Source organism: Heloderma suspectum, chromosome 3, assembly GCF_057233095.1.
Source record: "Heloderma suspectum isolate Gila_16-S chromosome 3, 16-S_ref, whole genome shotgun sequence".
Classification (NCBI taxonomy): domain Eukaryota; kingdom Metazoa; phylum Chordata; class Lepidosauria; order Squamata; family Helodermatidae; genus Heloderma; species Heloderma suspectum.
The window spans coordinates 246,276,935-246,294,735 of record NC_139460.1 but is presented as its reverse complement, the minus strand read 5'-3'; the positions used below and the strand labels follow the sequence as shown (position 1 = coordinate 246,294,735).

Here is a 17,801-nt window from a genome sequence, read left to right as displayed (position 1 = left end):
AGGCCCTGCCCTCCCCTCTGCAGGGGGAATCAGGGTCATGGCAAACACCAGTTTTGGCCAGCTATCAAAGCTCGCTAACATTTGTGGCTCCCTACCTGTGCCTCACATTAGAATCCAACAAACCTTCCAATACATTGTACAGTATCTTGGTGTACTTCCAGATGGAGCATTTTCCTGAATGCCAGGCAGGGGTTGTGCTGATCTTTGTAGTGATTCCTACTTCGTCATGTCATTGGACTGAGAGCCCTTGATGACTGAGGCTTGCAGTGGCACTGATGCTAAGGAGTCAGAACCAGTTTCCAGTCCTTCACAAGTGGAGCTTTCCACCGTGGATCCTGCACTTTGCCAACTCAATTCCCTGGAGGTACCGCTGCCCTCTGTCTCTGAGGAGTGGACTTCAGGTTCCTCCAGTGAACAGAGAGACCCTAGGAAGCATTTCCCAACCAGGTTCTCACTCCTCAGACTATCAATCCCCCCCCCCCCCGGAAGAAGATAGCAACTATGGGGAAGGGCACTGGGCTTTAAAAGCCAGATGCGGCGCTGAGGAGGTGGAATCCCAGTAGGATTCTCGTGGCCTGGCTATAAAACCCTGTTAGTTGCTCTAGGTCAGTGCTGGGGTAACTTGCTTTTACCTTAACTGCAGAATTGCTCTCCATGGTCCTGAATCTGAGCCACCAGTCAGTTCCTGTACTTCTGTCTAGGGTTCTGAATCTGGTCTATCCCAGATCTACTTCAGCTAGCTGCTTCATCTTGTGCCCCTTTGCTTAGTCCATCACCTGTTAGGGATAATGGAATCCATAATGGAACAGAATGGCAGACTAGGAACCAGCAGAATCAGTGCAGCTGGCACAATCCAACTGACAGGCTGTGGTCACTTGTGGCTTTATTTACCATAGATTAATGAATACCATTGCAGTTTACCACCAACATATTCCAGAATTATTATCTGGTGTTCAGTGGAAATGAAGAGGGCTACATCAGGGTTTTAAAAGTCGGTTGAGTACTCTATTGATATTTGGTGTGATCCCAAGCTATGAGTACAAGAACTGCTAACTAAATGAGAAGCTTGTTAAATTTTCAGCAAAAGGCATGTGGCATATCATTGTTTACTAATGGCATAGAAATCTCCTTTTAAAAGTATGAAAACTAATTGCAATAATTGTTATCTTCAAGGCAAACTACTTCTCTGAATTATCAAAGCCACCAGCAATAAGCAAATTAGTTGGAAAAAGGGTGCTGGATGGGACTGGTCGACCAATATTAGAAGTGGAAGTGTCTTGCCGAGTTAGGGACTGTGACAAGGTATGAGCTGCAGTGTGCGTAATTCTGTATCTAAATGAGTGATGTCCAACTGGCAGACTGGAGAGAGGTGGTGGTCCCCAAACTGAGTTTGTCTGTAACCCTGTATGAACTCAGGTCAAACCCTGTCCATTGTTGGAGCAATATGGTGAGGCTAAGAGGCAGTTTTTTGGGCCAAACTAAATGTTTTCACTAAATGCGTTAGTGTTTTTTTAATGTGTCTAGGTCATGGGTTAGTGGGTACTGATCATTATTGGGACCATGGTGCAGACCACACCTCTAGAAGAACATTTCATATTTGAGGATTTAAGTGGATTGAATGGAAGGATTAAGGCCAGTCTGCTTTTTAAAAATGGTCTTTTACCTATTGAAAAATATGAATTAAGGTTTATTCAAGAGAGAATCAAAGTAATACAATATAATGTAGCGATATTTGCATTATTCAAAAGTTACATAAACAGGGCTGCTTACATAAAGAACTGTATGGAGTAAAGAAAATTCAAATAGAAAGCTATGAATAGAAGAATTCTACTGTAGTGATTTTTTTTTTGAATACCTTGGTGAAATACTTGAAATGTGAAGAGTTTATTACATTCGTCAGTGGAAGCAAAAAAAAAAAATCAAAAATCAAAAACCTCAAATGTACATCAATAATAAATAAGCCTTTAGCAGAAAATAATTTCAGTGCTGTGTTTATTATGTGAAATTTCAATAGTAAGCATAACTTTAAATACTGTTCTGCAGAAGATTTGCTCCAGCATGATATCTTCTCATGCTGAATTTATTGAAAACGCTTCACCAGAAACAGTTGATGCTGATGAAAAGGAAAGATATGAATCCATAAATACAGCAATTGAATGGATAAATGAATCGCTGAATGAAATGCTCAGTGGCCTTCAACCTACTGACCAACATAATGTTGATGAGCTACTAGGGTAGGTCTCACATATTTATTCTGCTTATTATCCAGTTTGGTTTTTTCTTTTGAAATTACATTAGGTTGTAATTTCAACAATTCTGGGATTCAGTCACCAGCATATAGCATACTTAAGGATTTGTGATGGCTGCAGATAAATTTTATTATCTAACTCATCTGTCCACTAGCTAGCAAATGTTGTTACAGTTCATTAAGTCAGAGGTGCAGTTCAGAGGTGGTGAGATTGAAGGAGCGAAACAGATCAGAGGCGTCGGTACCAAAAAGGAAGAGGAAGGGTGGACAGAAATGAGGGTAGCTGGGTTTGAATAGATACATGAATGAATATTAAGAATATAAACTGGATAGAGTGTGTTATAGGAACAGAAGCAAGACTGCTCTCAGACTCTACCTTTAGCAACACATTTAGGCCCAAGCTAGGTTCCAAACTGCTAATTGTGCAGAGCCACCTGTCTTAACGTAGGAACTGGATTAGATTATGATATGATTGTTTTAGTTCTGCACTGGCTGATACTCACTGCCGAAGCCAATCTCACTCATGGAGTTATAGAATGTACAGCATTCCCACAACACTTTTTACATTTCAACTTCATTATTGTATATTTGAGGCATGATAAGGGTGACTAAAAGACACCACCTCCTGCAGTCTATCAGTTGCAGAACTGAAAGTGGATCTGCCCATACACTAGCTTTTACTCATAAGTTTATGCCTATCTTTTCTTAAAATTTAAACATCCCCCTAGTTTACATATCCCCTTCATGGATCACTGCCTTGTTGTGGCGAAGGGGCTTGCGTAACTCAGTGAAGCCATAAGCTATGCTGTGCAGGGCCACCCAAGACGGACAGGTCATGGCAGAGAGTTCTGACAAAATGTGGTCCACTGGAGAAGGAAATGGCAACCCACTCCAGTATTCTTGCCAAGAAAACCCCATGGAACGTCTATGCCCCAACCACTGATGCTGAAGAAGCTGAGGTCGATTGGTTCTATGAAGACCTACAACACCTTCTAGAACTAACACCAAAAAAAGATGTCCTCTTCATCATAGGGGATTGGAATGCCAAAGTAGGAAGTCAAGAAACCACCGGGATAACAGGCAAGCATGGCCTTGGTGTACAAAATGAAGCAGGATAAAGGCTAATAGAGTTTTGCCAAGAGAACACGCTGATCATAGCATACACTCTTTTCCAACAGCACAAGAGGCGACTCTACACATGGACATCACCAGATGGTCAATATCGAAATCAGATTGATTATGTACTTTGCAGCCAAAGATGGAGAAGCTCTATACAGTCAGTCAAAACAAGACCTGGAGCTGACTGTAGCTCAGATCATGAGCTTCTCGTTGCAACATTTCGGCTTAAATTGAGGAACGTAGGGAAAATCACTAAACTATTCAGGTATGACCTAAATCATCTCCCTTATGAATATACAGTGGAGGTGAGGAATAGATTTCAGGGATTAGACCTGATAGACAGAGTGCCTGAGGAACTATGGACGGAGGTCCGTAACATTGTTCAGGAGGCAGCAACTCAATCCATCCCAAAGAAAAAGAAATGCAAGAAAGCCAAGTGGCTGTCTGATGAGGCTTTACAAGTAGCTGAGGAAAGAAGGGAAGTGAAAAGCAAGGGAGAAAGGGGAAGAAATATCCAACTGAATGCAGAGTTCCAGAGAATAGCAAGGAGAGACAAGAAGGCCTTCTTAAATGAACAATGCAAAGAAATCGAGGAAAGCAACAGAATGGGAAAGACTAGAGATCTCGTCAAGAAATCGGAGATCTCAAGGGAACGTTTTGTGCAAAGACGGGCATGATAAAGGACAAAGAAGGCAGGGAACTAACAGAAGCAGATGAGATGGAAAGAATACACAGAAGAACTATACAGGAAAGATCTGAATGTCCCTGATAGCCATGATAGTGTGGTCACTGAACTTGAGCCAGACATCGTAGCGAGTGAAGTCAAGCCGGCCTTAGGAAGCATGACTAACAACAAAGCTAGCGGAGATGACAGTATTCAAGCTGAGCTATTTAAAATCCTAAAAGAGGATGCTGTTAAAGTGCTGCACGCAATATGCCAACAAATTTAGAACACTCAGCAGTGGCCACAAGACTGGAAAAGGTCTGTTTACATTCCAATTCCAAAGAAGGGCAAGGGCAATGCCAAAGAGTGTTCAAACTACTGTACAATTGCGCTCATTTCACATGCCAGCAAGGTGATGCTCAAAATCCTACAAGCTAGGCTTCAGCAGTATGCGAACCGAGAACTACCGGAAGTACAAGCGGGGTTTCGAAGAGGCAGAGGAACTAGAGAGCCAATCGCCAACATTCGCTGGATCATGGAGAAAGAAAGAGAATTCCAGAAAAATGTCTATTTCTGCTTCATTGACTACGCTAAAGCCTTTGATTGTGTGGATCACAACAAACTGTGGCAAATTCTGAAAGAGATGGGAGTACCAGACCATCTTACCTGTCTCTTGAGAAACCTGTATGAGGGTCAAGAAGCAACAGTAAGAACCAGACATGGAACAACCGATTGGTTCAAAATTGGGAAAGGAGTACGACAAGGCTGCATATTGTCGTCCTGCTGTAGAGTACATCATGAGAAACGCCGGGTTGGATGAATCACAGGTCGGAATTAAGATTGCCGGGAGAATTATCAACAACCTCAGATACGGAGATGAAACCACCCTAATGGCAGAAAGCGAAGAGGATCTCAAGAGCCTCTTGTTAAGGGTGAAAGAGGAGAGTGCAAAAGCTGGTTTGAAACTCAACATTAAAAAAACGAAGATCATGGCATCTGGCCCCATCACTTCCTGGCATATAGAAGGGGAAGAAATGGAAGCAGTGACAGATTTTATTTTCTTCGGCTCCAAGATCACTGCAGACAGTGACTGTAGCCATGAAATTAAAAGACGCTTGCTCCTTGGGAGGAAAGCTATGGCAAACCTAGACAGCATCGTAAGAAGCAGAGACATCACCTTGCCGACAAAGGTCCATCTAATCAAAGTTATGGTTTTCCCAGTAGTAACGTATGGCTGTGAGAGCTGGACTATAAGGAAGGCTGAGCACCGAATAATTGATGCTTTCGAACTGTGGTGCTGGAGAAGACTCTTACGAGTCCCCTGGACTGCAAGGAGGTCAAATCAGTCAATCCTAAAGGAAATCAACCCTGAGTGCTCATTGGAAGGACAGATAGTGAAGCTGAAGCTGAAATATTTTGGCCACCTAATACGAAGAGAAACTCTCTGGAAAAGACCCTGATGCTGGGAAAGATTGAAGGCAAAAGGAGAAGGGGACGGCAGAGGATGAGATGGCTAGATAGCATCACTGATGCAATGAATATGGACTTGAGCACGCTCCGGGTGAGAGCGCAGGACAGGAAGGCCTGGCGTGCTATGGTCCATGGGGTCACGAAGAGTCGGACATGACTGAACGACTGAAGAACAAAAGTTTATCTATATAACATTAAGCTACCTTCCCTTCCCTTTCCCTCTCACTTTAAGCAGAACTAATAATTGTCCCAAGAACCACAAGCTTCTTTATAATCTAGAATATGATATGCTAAAATCACTATTATGGCAACATTGAATACTTATTTTTGAGGAGTTGTTCATCCATAAGTGACTTAAAGTTTGCCCCCAAATAGAATTATCTTATGTATTTAAACAGCATCTACCCACTGTGTTCTTTATGTAGAGCAGTTGAGCTTACCATGCAGCTAGCTGAGGAAAATTGCACTGGCTTGAATTGAGCATGTGCTGTTTTGGCTCAGAAGGTAGTCTGCTCAGGAACATAAGAGGCACCAGTGACAGAAACAGCAACTTGTTTGTTCATTTAAAAAAAGGTCTACTCCACTAGTCTTCAAACTGGGGAACTCAAAAGTTCCTAGCGACATTGAAATAGAAAATCATAAAGACAATATCAAAAACAATGTAATAAAATACTATAATAATCAAATCAGCTGTTAGAGTATTGGTAGAACTTTCCCCAAAGCCTCCTTTTTAAAAAGTCAAGATTTCACTAGATGCAAGAAAACATATAATGATGGTGACTTAGGGGCTTCTCTGGGGGTGGAATCCCAGAGTATTGTTGCCACAACTGAAAAGGCTCTCTTGTGCCTGTCTTCCAAATGTCAGGTGGGGGGATCTGAAACAGGATCTCATATGCTGAAGAGACTATCTGGATGGGCACATCAGGGAAAAGGTGGTCTTCAAGCTACGCAGATCCCAAACCATGTATTTATTTCTTTATTACAATTATTTATATGCTGCCTTTCAGGATACAAATCCTACCAAGATGGCTTACAAGTAAATTAAAAATAATAACATCACAATAAACAATATCAAATTAACAAAATAAAATAAAATAATATCTATATCATCTATATATTATTACAATCCTTCCCACAGGGCAGTTAGTAGAAGATGGCCCTGGGGACTGTGGCTAGGAATGTTGGAGAAACTGCAATGGATTCAAATGAGTTCAGATTTCTCTGAATGGACCTGTGGATTCCGCAGCGGAACAGCGTTTTCCAAGTCACTTGGATTGCACAGATTTGTGGACCGGCCTTTCATGTTTTGGGTGGGGGGGAGAGATTTGCATTAATTCACATTAACTAACACATTAGCACATTTGTGCAAATGCAAATTCGTGCTCATGCTAATTAGTGCAAGTAGAACAAAATTCTGGTAAGAAAAATTCGGTTCCATCAATGAGCAGGCAGTGGAATGAAAGATGCTTGACAATCCCGGAAAGACAGATGGAGCAGATTTATCAAAATCCGTACATCCCTAACTAGGAGAGTCCAGCTCGGACAGGAGCAGGTGTCTGGTATTATCTCATCTACTGCCCTCTTTCCTGGAATTCTTCCCACAGGGCAGGTGGTGGTAGATAGTCCTGCAGCAGGCAGGGTGTGTAGGGAGAGTCCAGCTGGAGTAGGCCTTGAGGTCTTCTTCGCCTGTCTCCCTTCGTCTCTCTCTCTTTACAACTTTAAAGGGAAGAACTGTCACCTCAAATTGAATCTGAAAGCCAGTAGATAACCAGTACAGCTCAAATAGGACCAGAGTTATATTCTCTATAGGACCCATCCTATACAGTAGTCTGGCGGCAGCATTTTGGACCAGTTGAGGTTTCTGGGCAGTTTTCAAGGGCAGCCTTATTTGTTTAAGCAGGTTTGGGGACTTGCTTCAGGTGGCGTCTGTCTATAGATAGTTGGAAGAAAGACAGCTGGAACAGCCGTCTATTTTTCAAACAAAATAAACAGGATGATGGTGGGCAAATTTATCTTCCAAATGGTGGCAAGCATGCAACAGAAATGTAGATATGATTGTATAAATATTTTTTTTAAATTACAGTTATCCTAATCTCTCATCTCACAGTAGCCCTTTGTTTATTTTACTTATTTATTTTACACATTTTAATACCACTTTTGGCCCTACTAGGGCCTTCCAAAGCAGCTCATGTAGAATGGCAATACAACAAATAATTAAAAATTAAAACTAAGCCTGAAAATAAAAAAGGGGCAGAGTTAAACATCTGTGATTTTGTAGAATTTGGGTTTATAATGTTCTTAAGCATTGAGTGGTCATCCCATTTCCTTTTATCACAGTGAATATTTTGCAAACAAAGCAGAAGAAGACAAAGAAAGAAGGGAAGAAAAAGAAAAGGAAAGCCAGGAAGTAGTGTTTCCTGTTTCTCAATCTGCCACAGCACCATCTGGGAAAAAGAAATCAAACAAATCAGGTTATAAAATGGAATTTGTATCATTAAAGACAATATCAGTTTCCTAAAAAGAGTTCTCTCATGGCATTCAGCTTTTTCTCTTCTTACAGAAACGTGTTTGTGGAAGGAAAAGGCAGACGACTGCATGGCAGTCTGAAGTATACTTTTGCTAGAACTCTGTGCAGGACATCCCATCTAATTTTATTTGCTTTTTGGGACTCTGCTTCCACTTTCAGCGTGTTTGTGTCCCCCACATCACACTGCAAGTTGGTCCCAAGTAAAGCCAAGGCAGTTGTAGATGGGGGGCCAGGTGATGATTGGTATATGAAGCCCACAAGTTGGAATTCCATCCGCAGTACAAAAAAGACTGGGAAACACTGCATTAAATGCTCTTGGATTCCACCTCTCCTTCCTTGGCTTAATGCAAAATGTGCATTACCTGTACCGTAGCTACATTCTGTGTCCTGACTCATGAAACCCATATCCTCTCACCTTGTACTGATTTATCATTCTGTGAAGAATAAAATTAATAGAAGGATATGGAAGAGCACAATTCCTGCTGTTAGGCTTATGTTGGTTTGGGCAAGTTTGGCGGGACAACAACACAGCAAAAGGGTGCTGAGGGAGTCCTCTTGCCATACTGCTTGGCTTTAGGCTGGCCTGCCAGCTAATCTAGTTGCCAAACAGGGCTCTGCCACTTCTTGTCTGATAAGATCCTCCTACAAGGATTTTTTTGCATGGAAACAGCATGAAAATCATATGGGCCTTTTAGTGCAAATGTCTGAGAAACTGACTCCCATTATCCCAGGTTGAACTTGAGAAAATGTCTCAAGTGCTGCTGTTTTCACTAGCCTTTTGTATAGTTACTGTGACTGGTTCCATTGTTAGGTAAAGAGGGGAATGCAAGTGTTTTATATTTTAATTAATGAATTAATTAATTAATTAATTAAATTTCTATACCAGCCAATAGCCAAAGCTCTTATAGACACACAGTACCTTGCATAAGTATTCATCTTTTTCACATTTGGTTATGTTATAACCTGGAATTAAAATGGGTTTAACTGGCATTTTTACCATTTGATTTATACTACATAGTTAACACTTTGCAGGTGCAAAATATTTTTATTGTGGCACAAAAGTTAATTAAACAAAAACAAACTGGCATTTGTTGGTTGCATAAGTATTCACCTCCCTGAGTCAATACTTGCTAGAAGCACTTTTGGCAGCAATTACAGCTGTGAGTCTTTGGGGGTAAGTTTCTACTAGCTTTGTGCATCTGGATCCTGCAGTCTATGCCCGTTCTTCTTGGGAAAATTGCTCAGACTCTGTCAGGTTGGATGGGGACTGTTGGTGAACAGCAATTTCCAAGTCTTGCCACTTATCCTCAATTGGATTGAGGTCTGGGCTTTGACTGGGCCACTCTAAGACATTCCGGTTCTTGTTTTTAAACTACTCCAGTGTAACTCTGGCTGTGTGTTTAGGGTCATTGTCCTGCTGGAAGGTGAACCTCTGCCCCAGTCCCAGGTCCCTTGCAGATTTTCCTCTGGAATTTGGCTCCATCCATCTTTGCCCTCAATCCTGACCAGTTTCCCAGTCCTTGCCAGTGAAAAGCATCCTCACAACATGATGCTGCCATCACCATACTTCACCTTAGGGATGGTATTCTCAAGGTGATGAGCACTGTTTTGAACCACACATAGCATTTTGCAGCAAGGCCAAAAAGATCAATTTTGGTCTCAGCAGACCAGAGAACCTTTTCCCACATGTTTGCTGTGTCTCCCATATGCCATTTGGCAAAATCCAAACAGGATTTGATATGGTTTTTCCCCCAGCAATGGCTTTCTTCTCACCACTCTTCCATAAAGCTAAACTTTGTGGAGCATCTGGGTGATAGTTGTCCCATGGATGGTTTCTCCCATCTCAGCTGTGGATCTCTCCATCTCCTTCAGAGTTACCATTGGTCTCTTGGTTGCTTCTCTGACTAATGCCTTCCTTACCTGGTCACTGAGTTTTGGTGGATGGGCCTTCTTTAGGCAGAGTCAAAATTGTACCATATTCTTTCCATTTTGTAATAATGGATTTAACGATGCTATGTTCATAGTTTGGGATATTTTTTTGTAACCCAACCCTGATTGTTGTTTCTACAGAACTTTATCCCAGACTTGTTTTGATAGTTCCTTGATCTTCATGATGCTGTTTGTTTAGGTATGCTCTCCAACAAACTCTGGGGCCTTCCAGAAACAGGTGTATTTAATCTGAGATCATGTGACACTTGAATTGCACACAGGTGGACTCCATTCAACTAATTATGTGACTTCTGAAGGCAGTTGGTTTTACCAGAGCTTATTTAGGGATGTCACAGCAAAGGGGGTGAATACTTAGGCAATCCAAACTTTTCAGTTTTTTATTTGTAAATCCTTTTGTAAAGTATGTAGATTTTTTCTCCACTTTGACATTATGGACTATTTTGTGTAGATCAGTGACAAGAAATCCTAATTAAATCTATTTTAATTCCAGTTGTAACACAACAAAATGTGGAAAAGTCAAAGGGGCGAATACTTATGCAAGGAAAGCACTGTATACACTGTAAACATTTCATATTCACAGTTATATATATTTTTCAGTGATAGTTGTAAATATATCAATACAAATTCCACTACATCACTGATTATGTAGTTTTAATTACCGATGGGTAAAGTTACCCCAACAGAAATCATAATTTGTTCGCCAGGTTCCAGATTCCTCTGTCTAATCTTGGGTGAAAGTTTTCCATTATTCCGAGTTCTCATTTTGTATATATGAATTACAGAAGCATAGTTCTCCTCCTTTCCCACCAACCAGCCACCCCAGCCTGCATTGCTCCCCTCCCAAGTTCTTCTTCCTTGAAATGCCTTGTGTGCATGCTCCTAACCAGTGCAGCTGTCTTCAGATACAGCATTTCAACCAGGCAGCACTTCCTGGAATGCCCATATGACCACCCCCAGTGATGCTCCCCTGTGTGGTCACATACCAGTCCAGGAAGTGCCTGCTGGCCGAAACACTTATCAACAGTGCTGCAGCAAGCAGGAAAGGAGGTTTTCTAAAGTATTCAGAACTTTAGAAAAGCTCCTTCTGTGCTTGTAGCAGTATGGCTGTCTTCAGAGTGTGTTTCAGCCTGGCAGACACTTCCTGGAATGGCCATGTGAATGATCACATGGCATGTCACATGGCATGCCAGGGCATGTAACATGGGCATTCCAGGAAGTTTAGGTACATGTAATCAATCTCTATTTGAGTAATGACGTTTGTTGGATAGCCATTCAAGATCGGTACACATGCAAGCATTACAAACATAGCAGATTTGACTTACAAGCCACCTAATTCTCAGTTTCGCTGGCATTAATACTTTTAATTGTCAGTGTTGATGGCTTACAGAGCAGTCCTAAGTGGGGCTCGGGAGGAGCAGAGCAGCAGATATACCACTTCATCCCCAGCTCTACTGGCTTGTGCCTGCCAATGCAAAATGTGTGTGTATGGGGGTGGTTTCAGTGGGCTTTTTAATCTGGCAGATCTATGTATTTCCAATTTCCCCCCCATTGACAGCAAAGTGGGGTTAACTAGGCCAGCTGCAGGGTTGGTGTAACTGAAACAAACAGATTGAGCCTGTCTGGAGGAGTGGAGCAGCTTTGGATCCAGTGAATTCAAAGCCAGCTCCTCCCCACACATGGAATGCCCTATTTTGGGTCATTCTGCTGGCAGGAGAGCTGCCGGTGGCAGCTTTCCACCTGGGCACAATGGGGCCTCCAGCATGGAGGGGCACCATCATGCCATCCTAACCTAGCCATCAATATTTAGGAGTTAGAATCATGCGCTTAGTGAATATAAAACAAACATTTTAAAAAAACATTTCTTCAAGAAAATATTCAGTAATTAGGTTTTTAGCAATCTCAATAGAAGCAAGAAGGGATTTTCAACCTCCAAGAGTAGAGCTTGCCATTGTATGGAGAATTAAATTGATTTCTGACAACCTATGGAGCACACACATCTTATTTAAACTCTGTTGCTTCTTGCTTGACACATCATCCATAATTTTCCTTAGCTGTACATTCTGGCTATAAGGAAGATCAAATCTACGGTGTGCTTCAAATTAAAGACCTTTTTAGTTGTGTCTTCATAGAACCCCATAGTTGCACTTGGGGGCATTTATGTTCTGCTGTTCAAAACTACTGCTAAGTGCTTGGATTAAAGGTCAGATTTTCAAAGGCGCTTAGCACCCACAACTAGTGTCGTATTTTCAAAAGATGCCAGCTCCTATTTGGAAATCAAAGTAAACCATTGGATGATAAGGATTTGAGGACATAAATGTCACAGTGGGAGTTGATGGTTGCTACGTTCTGTGCCACAGAAATCTAGCTGTTATTGAGGTATCTAAGTGGGAGCTGAGTAATTTTCAAAATGTACCTTGGATTCTGAGTTATGTGCATGTAAAATGTCGTTTAGAAAGTCTAGATCTAAGGGTGTTGGGAGATGAAGGACATAATGTCAAAAAATAGGGAAAAGAAAGGAGAAGGGTTCAATTCAAGTCTGAAACAAACCTTCAGTACTGAGGTTGAGTATCATTACATCATTACATCTAGGAACAGAGGTGGTGAAGTTAGTGTTAGAAAGCTAGTTCAAGTAAGTGGCTAAATATGAGGGGGTTAATTAAAACAGAATTAGGATGGCAGTCCTCAAAACACTATCTCTGGAGAAGTCTCTTTGACTCAATAGGATAGCTGTAGAATAGGGAGTCTCATGATTGCTCCCCTAATTTCCTTTGACTTCACAGCCTTAGTATAAAGTGGCCTTCCCCAACCTGGTGCCCTCCAGGAGTGTTGGACTACAGCTCCCATAATCCCCATGCAGGCTGGGAGATTATGGGAGTTGTAGTCCAACACTTCTGCAGAACACCAGGTTGGGGAAAGCTGGTAGAAAGTATTCAATTGCCAACATATACCTTTTTCCTGTGATATTGATAATATAATTAGAAAACCATGCAAACATTTTTTTCTTCTCAGGAAAGAAGACTTCTTTGCCAGAGAAGCCAATCCTGCCAGCAGAACCCACGGAACCTGTAGTGATGGGTAGCATGGCTATTGGGTGTATATCACTTGCTGTTGCAAAGACTGCTGCAACTATTCGTGATGTATCTTTGTACTCACATATCACTTTGCTTAAATACGATCAGGTACTCATCAGGATTTTGGCCTTTTGCTCAAATTGTTCCAGAACCAGCACTCAGGATGGGAATAAGAAGCAGTCAAGAAGATGGCTCGATTGGCGGTCTCTATGGAACCTTTTACTTAATGTCAGTGGCATTTGGATCAAAGCCATATTCTAGTACAAGTATTAAGCAAGCTTGGCTTAATTCTGTGCCCTGACTCTCTGCTGCTAGAATCCATGGGACTGGGCATAAAGATCCTGACTGGTATCTTTGTGCTAGAAGCAGGACCTAATCCTAATCTTGTGTGTTGCTGCACTAATTTATACCTTCAATTCGTAGCATGCAAGACATGTTTTTCATGGCATGGTAAGAGTGTATAAAGGACAGCTTTGTATTTGGTTTTGATCTTGTGATCCTTCAGGTGCTGACCTATGCTGTCTTAATTTAAAAGTGTGGTTGACTAGCAAGTTATGTGGAGTAATTGGGCCTTGTCCTTCTTGCACCAGTCGTAGCTGCAGATGGTACATAGTATTTATTTGCATATGGAATAGCCCTCTTTTTTGATCCAGATGATGGGCTAGGCCATTCACAGTAATCTATAAAACTTCAATGAAAGAATACGGCTTTTATGTGTAGAGTGAACACTAAAGATACCACATGACTTTTTCCATTTTAGGAATTGCCTAAAGAACTGGCTATGCCACTGCCGATGACAACGATTTTGAGTTGTGGCAAATCATCACCTGGAAAACTGAATTTAATGAAAGAAGTGGTGCTTATACCTCCAACTTGGTTAACAGTTAAACAAGTACTGTATGCTGTTGTTTTTACTTGTATTGAAAAGCATTCAGCCATATTATAATCGCCATGAAGAAGTAAATATTGCTAATTTAGAACATAATCCATCCTGCATGCTTACACCTGTTGGCTATCAATTGGAGTAAAAATAGACAACTGGATGCAGGATTACAGCCTTAAACATAAGAAAATGATACTAGTTTGGGCACAAGGACAGTAGAGCAGAAACCATGAATATGGAAGTATGCAATAAATTGCTGTGCTTTTAATACAACTCCAATTCATTTCATTGGGATTTTCATCTGGGAAGCTCCCAGCGGAGTGTGCCTCTTGTGACTAGGGAAAGCCAGTAATAATGACAGTGGAAAGATTTAGTAGAGTTCTGTGCTACAGTGGGAATTTTATTTTCACAAAATGGGACTTCATGTTCAAAGCTGATAAATATTATTCAGTACAGGAACCCTTTTGCAGGAACTCTGGCTTACCCTTTACAAGCAGCATGCTAATACACACTGTCTGATCACTCCTGCTGCAAGTGCCTCAACAAACCATGGGCCGTCCATCTGTGGTTTGTTTTGCTTGATGTGCAAACATGGAACTCTGCCTTGTCTCTTCCCCCAGCAAGCCAGAGAAATAAGCAAGAACAAACCATGGGTTCTTTCTGTAGCTTGTTGGGGGAGAGACAAGCCAGAGTTCTAGGTTCACACATCACACTAAACAATCCAGGAATGGATGGTCCGTGGTTTGTTGAGCTGTTACTGCTTGCATCAGAAGAATCAGGCAACATGCACCAACAGCATGCACTATGATGTCCGAACCAGGCCAGTGAGTCTTTCTCCGAAAAGATCATAAAGACATTGTCTACAAACACAGCGGCTTTAAGATGAGTTTGTGAAACTAGCTTTAATAGATTAATGGGTTTCTCAGTCACCCTCCTAGACAACCTTTGTTTAATCCCTCCCTCTCAAATGAAAGATGTACGATGATGCATCTGTTGCTGAAAGAGTGACTGGAAGAAATGAAGCAGGTTTAATGTAGAAAAAAAGTTTAATTAGATATGGTCATTGTCTTTTGAAACAAGAGGGAATTAGTGGAGATCCCCCATCACTGAACATGTAACTGCTGCTCAGGGATGAAGGGTTAAAGTATATGTTGAATTCTATGGATGCAGTATATGAACAAAATTAACTCTGAATATTAGTGGTAATAGCAGCCTCACAGAGCTGATTATAATCTTGTATCTGTCCTATTCAAGGCCAAGGCAAGAGCAATGTTTCTTTTTTCAGTGAGATGGAGCTCAAGCAACACACCTAGTTAAAACAGTATTATTTCAGAGCTCAGGAGGCTTCTTACTAGTGCTGGAACAATACATAAGGTTACCTGCTCCCTGGCCTTTGTCTTGCTTCTGTCCATGGTCCCAATGCCCTGCTTACCATCCCAGACTCCTGTTTTCTCAGTCCTTCTTCCTGCCTGCTAATACCTGAATTTACCTGCATGCAGGGCTTAACTCTCGACATCCTACATACCACTGTTGTGTTGTGGTTCCTTTACAACTTCTCATGCAGCATGGAGCATGCCAGTAATAGTAAATATTTGCAGTTTAATGAGCATACTAGTGTCTTAAAAAAAAAAAAGTCAAATGTTTTAAAAATATTAATACTTCTGTGGGGTATTTTTTATTTTGCAGGCTATAGAAAGATGTATGGATATTCAGAAACAAATAATGAAGTTGATCGAACCAGTGGTAATATAACAATATTTACATTAATCTATTTCTGATGTTCAGGAATGAGTGGCATTGCTTACATAAGTGACTAATAAATAAATGAGCACTGCCTGCACACAAGAGGGAGGTATCAGCAGCAAATTTGGGGAACCCAAGGTTTGCAAGAAAAATCTCAAAAGGGGGAAAAACACCCAGAAAACAGACCAATGAGGCCTGAGTATGCCCCTTAGCCTCAGAATGCTGACTGACTGTTGGACAAATTCCTGGAGGAAAAGGCTACCAGTGGCTACTAGTCCTAATGGCTATGTGCTACCTCCAGTACCAGAGGCAGTGAACCTATGTACACCAGTTGCTGGGGAACGTGGGCAGGAAGATGCTGTTGCACTCATGCCCTGCTTGTGGGTTTCCGGTTGGCCACTGTATGAACAGAATGCTGGACTAGATGGACCCTTGGTCTGATCCAGCATGGATGTTCTTATGACTGTTGTGGGGGGAATGGAAAACCAGGCAGGAAGAGCAATGGAATGGAGCGTTGTGGAGAAGGGCATGGGTGGCTGAACAGGAGCATGTCACGTTGTAACATTTTGTTGAATATTCTACTGTTCAGTTTAATGAGTGACAAACCTTTGCCCATTAAAAACAGCTGGAGAGCCTTCCTTGGAGTCCCCGCTAGTCAAGAAATAAGATTAGTTGGCAGAATTTTGTTCCATAGGTTTCGTTGTTCCACAGGATTCTTTGCCAAATGTGGCTTACAAAAGATCAAGGTTGCAAACTTTTGAAGCCTGGCTCTAAAGAACCATGGGACTAGCAACACCGTCCTGAAGGAGCTTTGGACTTGTGCTTCTGAAACAGCAGCTATGCCATATGGCAAACCACTTCTGAAACCAAGAGCTGTTTCAAAAGTAATTTGTGATATGCTTATTGATGTGTAACAAGATTTTATGTGTTTTCTTTTTGTGTTAAAAGGTTGTGAGATATTGCGGGTGTTCACAGATGATAGCATTCAAATCCCTAAGGGCACAATCCTGTGCATATTTACATAGAAAAACATTGTACACTGCTGGCTGGGGAATGCTGGGAATTGTAGGATTTTTTTCTGTCTAAAAACTCATAGGATTGCGCTCTAAATAAAATGAATTGGAAGGCCTGTTTTTAATGCAACAGAGGCATCATAATCAAGTCAAATAGAGAGAAGTTATGCAGCTTTACCCCAATTGTATTTGACTAATAGTACAAGCTTGTATGGTACACTGCTTTGCTAGTGCAAAGTTGTACTGGCACTAGAGAAATAGGATCAGTACCTCACAGGATATATTGGTCTGTTATAGAGGTTACTTATGTTTCTTATGTGTGAACCATGCAAAAATTAATTCATGTGCTTCATTTTATTTCCTGGAAATAGTTCATTCCAAATCAGTGATGTTATTCATAGTGTTGAGTTGGATATTTGTTTTCAGTTCGCAGTAAGACAAAGCAAACTCAGTGTTAATTCAAACTAAGTTTTTTGATGTACCGTATACATTAATTTTGTTTGCATATTCCTCATTATCTTATCCTCAATGTTATTCATTTAAAGTATGGTTACCATTTGGTTAAAATTTGTCTAAATACTCATGTCTTCCAAAACATTTTTTTAAATGTTTCAATAGCCTAGCGCTGTGGGAGATGGTAAAAAGTCTGCTTCACGAGATGCAGGGAAAAAAGCTCCGGTAAGGAGAAAAATAATGCAGTCTAACACTTCAGAATCACTTATTGCACAACACAGTAATTAAAAACAAAAGGTGATAAGTTAGTTAGCAAAGCAGCATAATGGGCCATCATGCATTGTCACTAATATACCATAGATTTGCTGGAAGTGGTTTGTAGTCCTACAGAAAAATGTATTGCCTTTGTATGCTTGAGCAAAATACTATTTATTTACTGCTACCAATAAATATATTATAGCACACAACAAAATTAGAATAAAATCCTAAAATAACAATAATTCAATACAGTTAGCTAAAATGCAACTCCCACCCCCTGAAAAACTAGAAGGTATAATGGATTGTTCCAGGTTCATAAAATTTTCAAACAAATACCATGTCTCACTAGTATTGTTAGCAGAATTCAGGACTGCTGTCCATCAAGTACTCTTGGCAATATGA

General features: G+C 41.1%; 1 protein-coding gene across 2 annotated transcripts in view; it reads left to right on the top strand.

Annotated features, from left to right (window-relative positions):
* ENO4 (enolase 4) overlaps positions 1 to 17,801 on the top strand; it is a 41,408-nt gene that overhangs the window by 3,610 nt on the left and 19,997 nt on the right. Inside the window, exons 2-8 of one of the 2 annotated variants that reach the window (XM_084841961.1) lie at positions 1,174 to 1,302; positions 2,044 to 2,234; positions 7,839 to 7,972; positions 12,988 to 13,157; positions 13,810 to 13,941; positions 15,619 to 15,675; positions 17,307 to 17,366. In XM_084841961.1, the coding sequence (XP_084698087.1) occupies positions 1,174 to 1,302; positions 2,044 to 2,234; positions 7,839 to 7,972; positions 12,988 to 13,157; positions 13,810 to 13,941; positions 15,619 to 15,675; positions 17,307 to 17,366 (873 nt within the window). The remainder of the gene's footprint in view (positions 1 to 1,173; positions 1,303 to 2,043; positions 2,235 to 7,838; positions 7,973 to 12,987; positions 13,158 to 13,809; positions 13,942 to 15,618; positions 15,676 to 17,306; positions 17,367 to 17,801) is intronic. The other variant, XM_084841962.1, reaches the window with a different exon arrangement.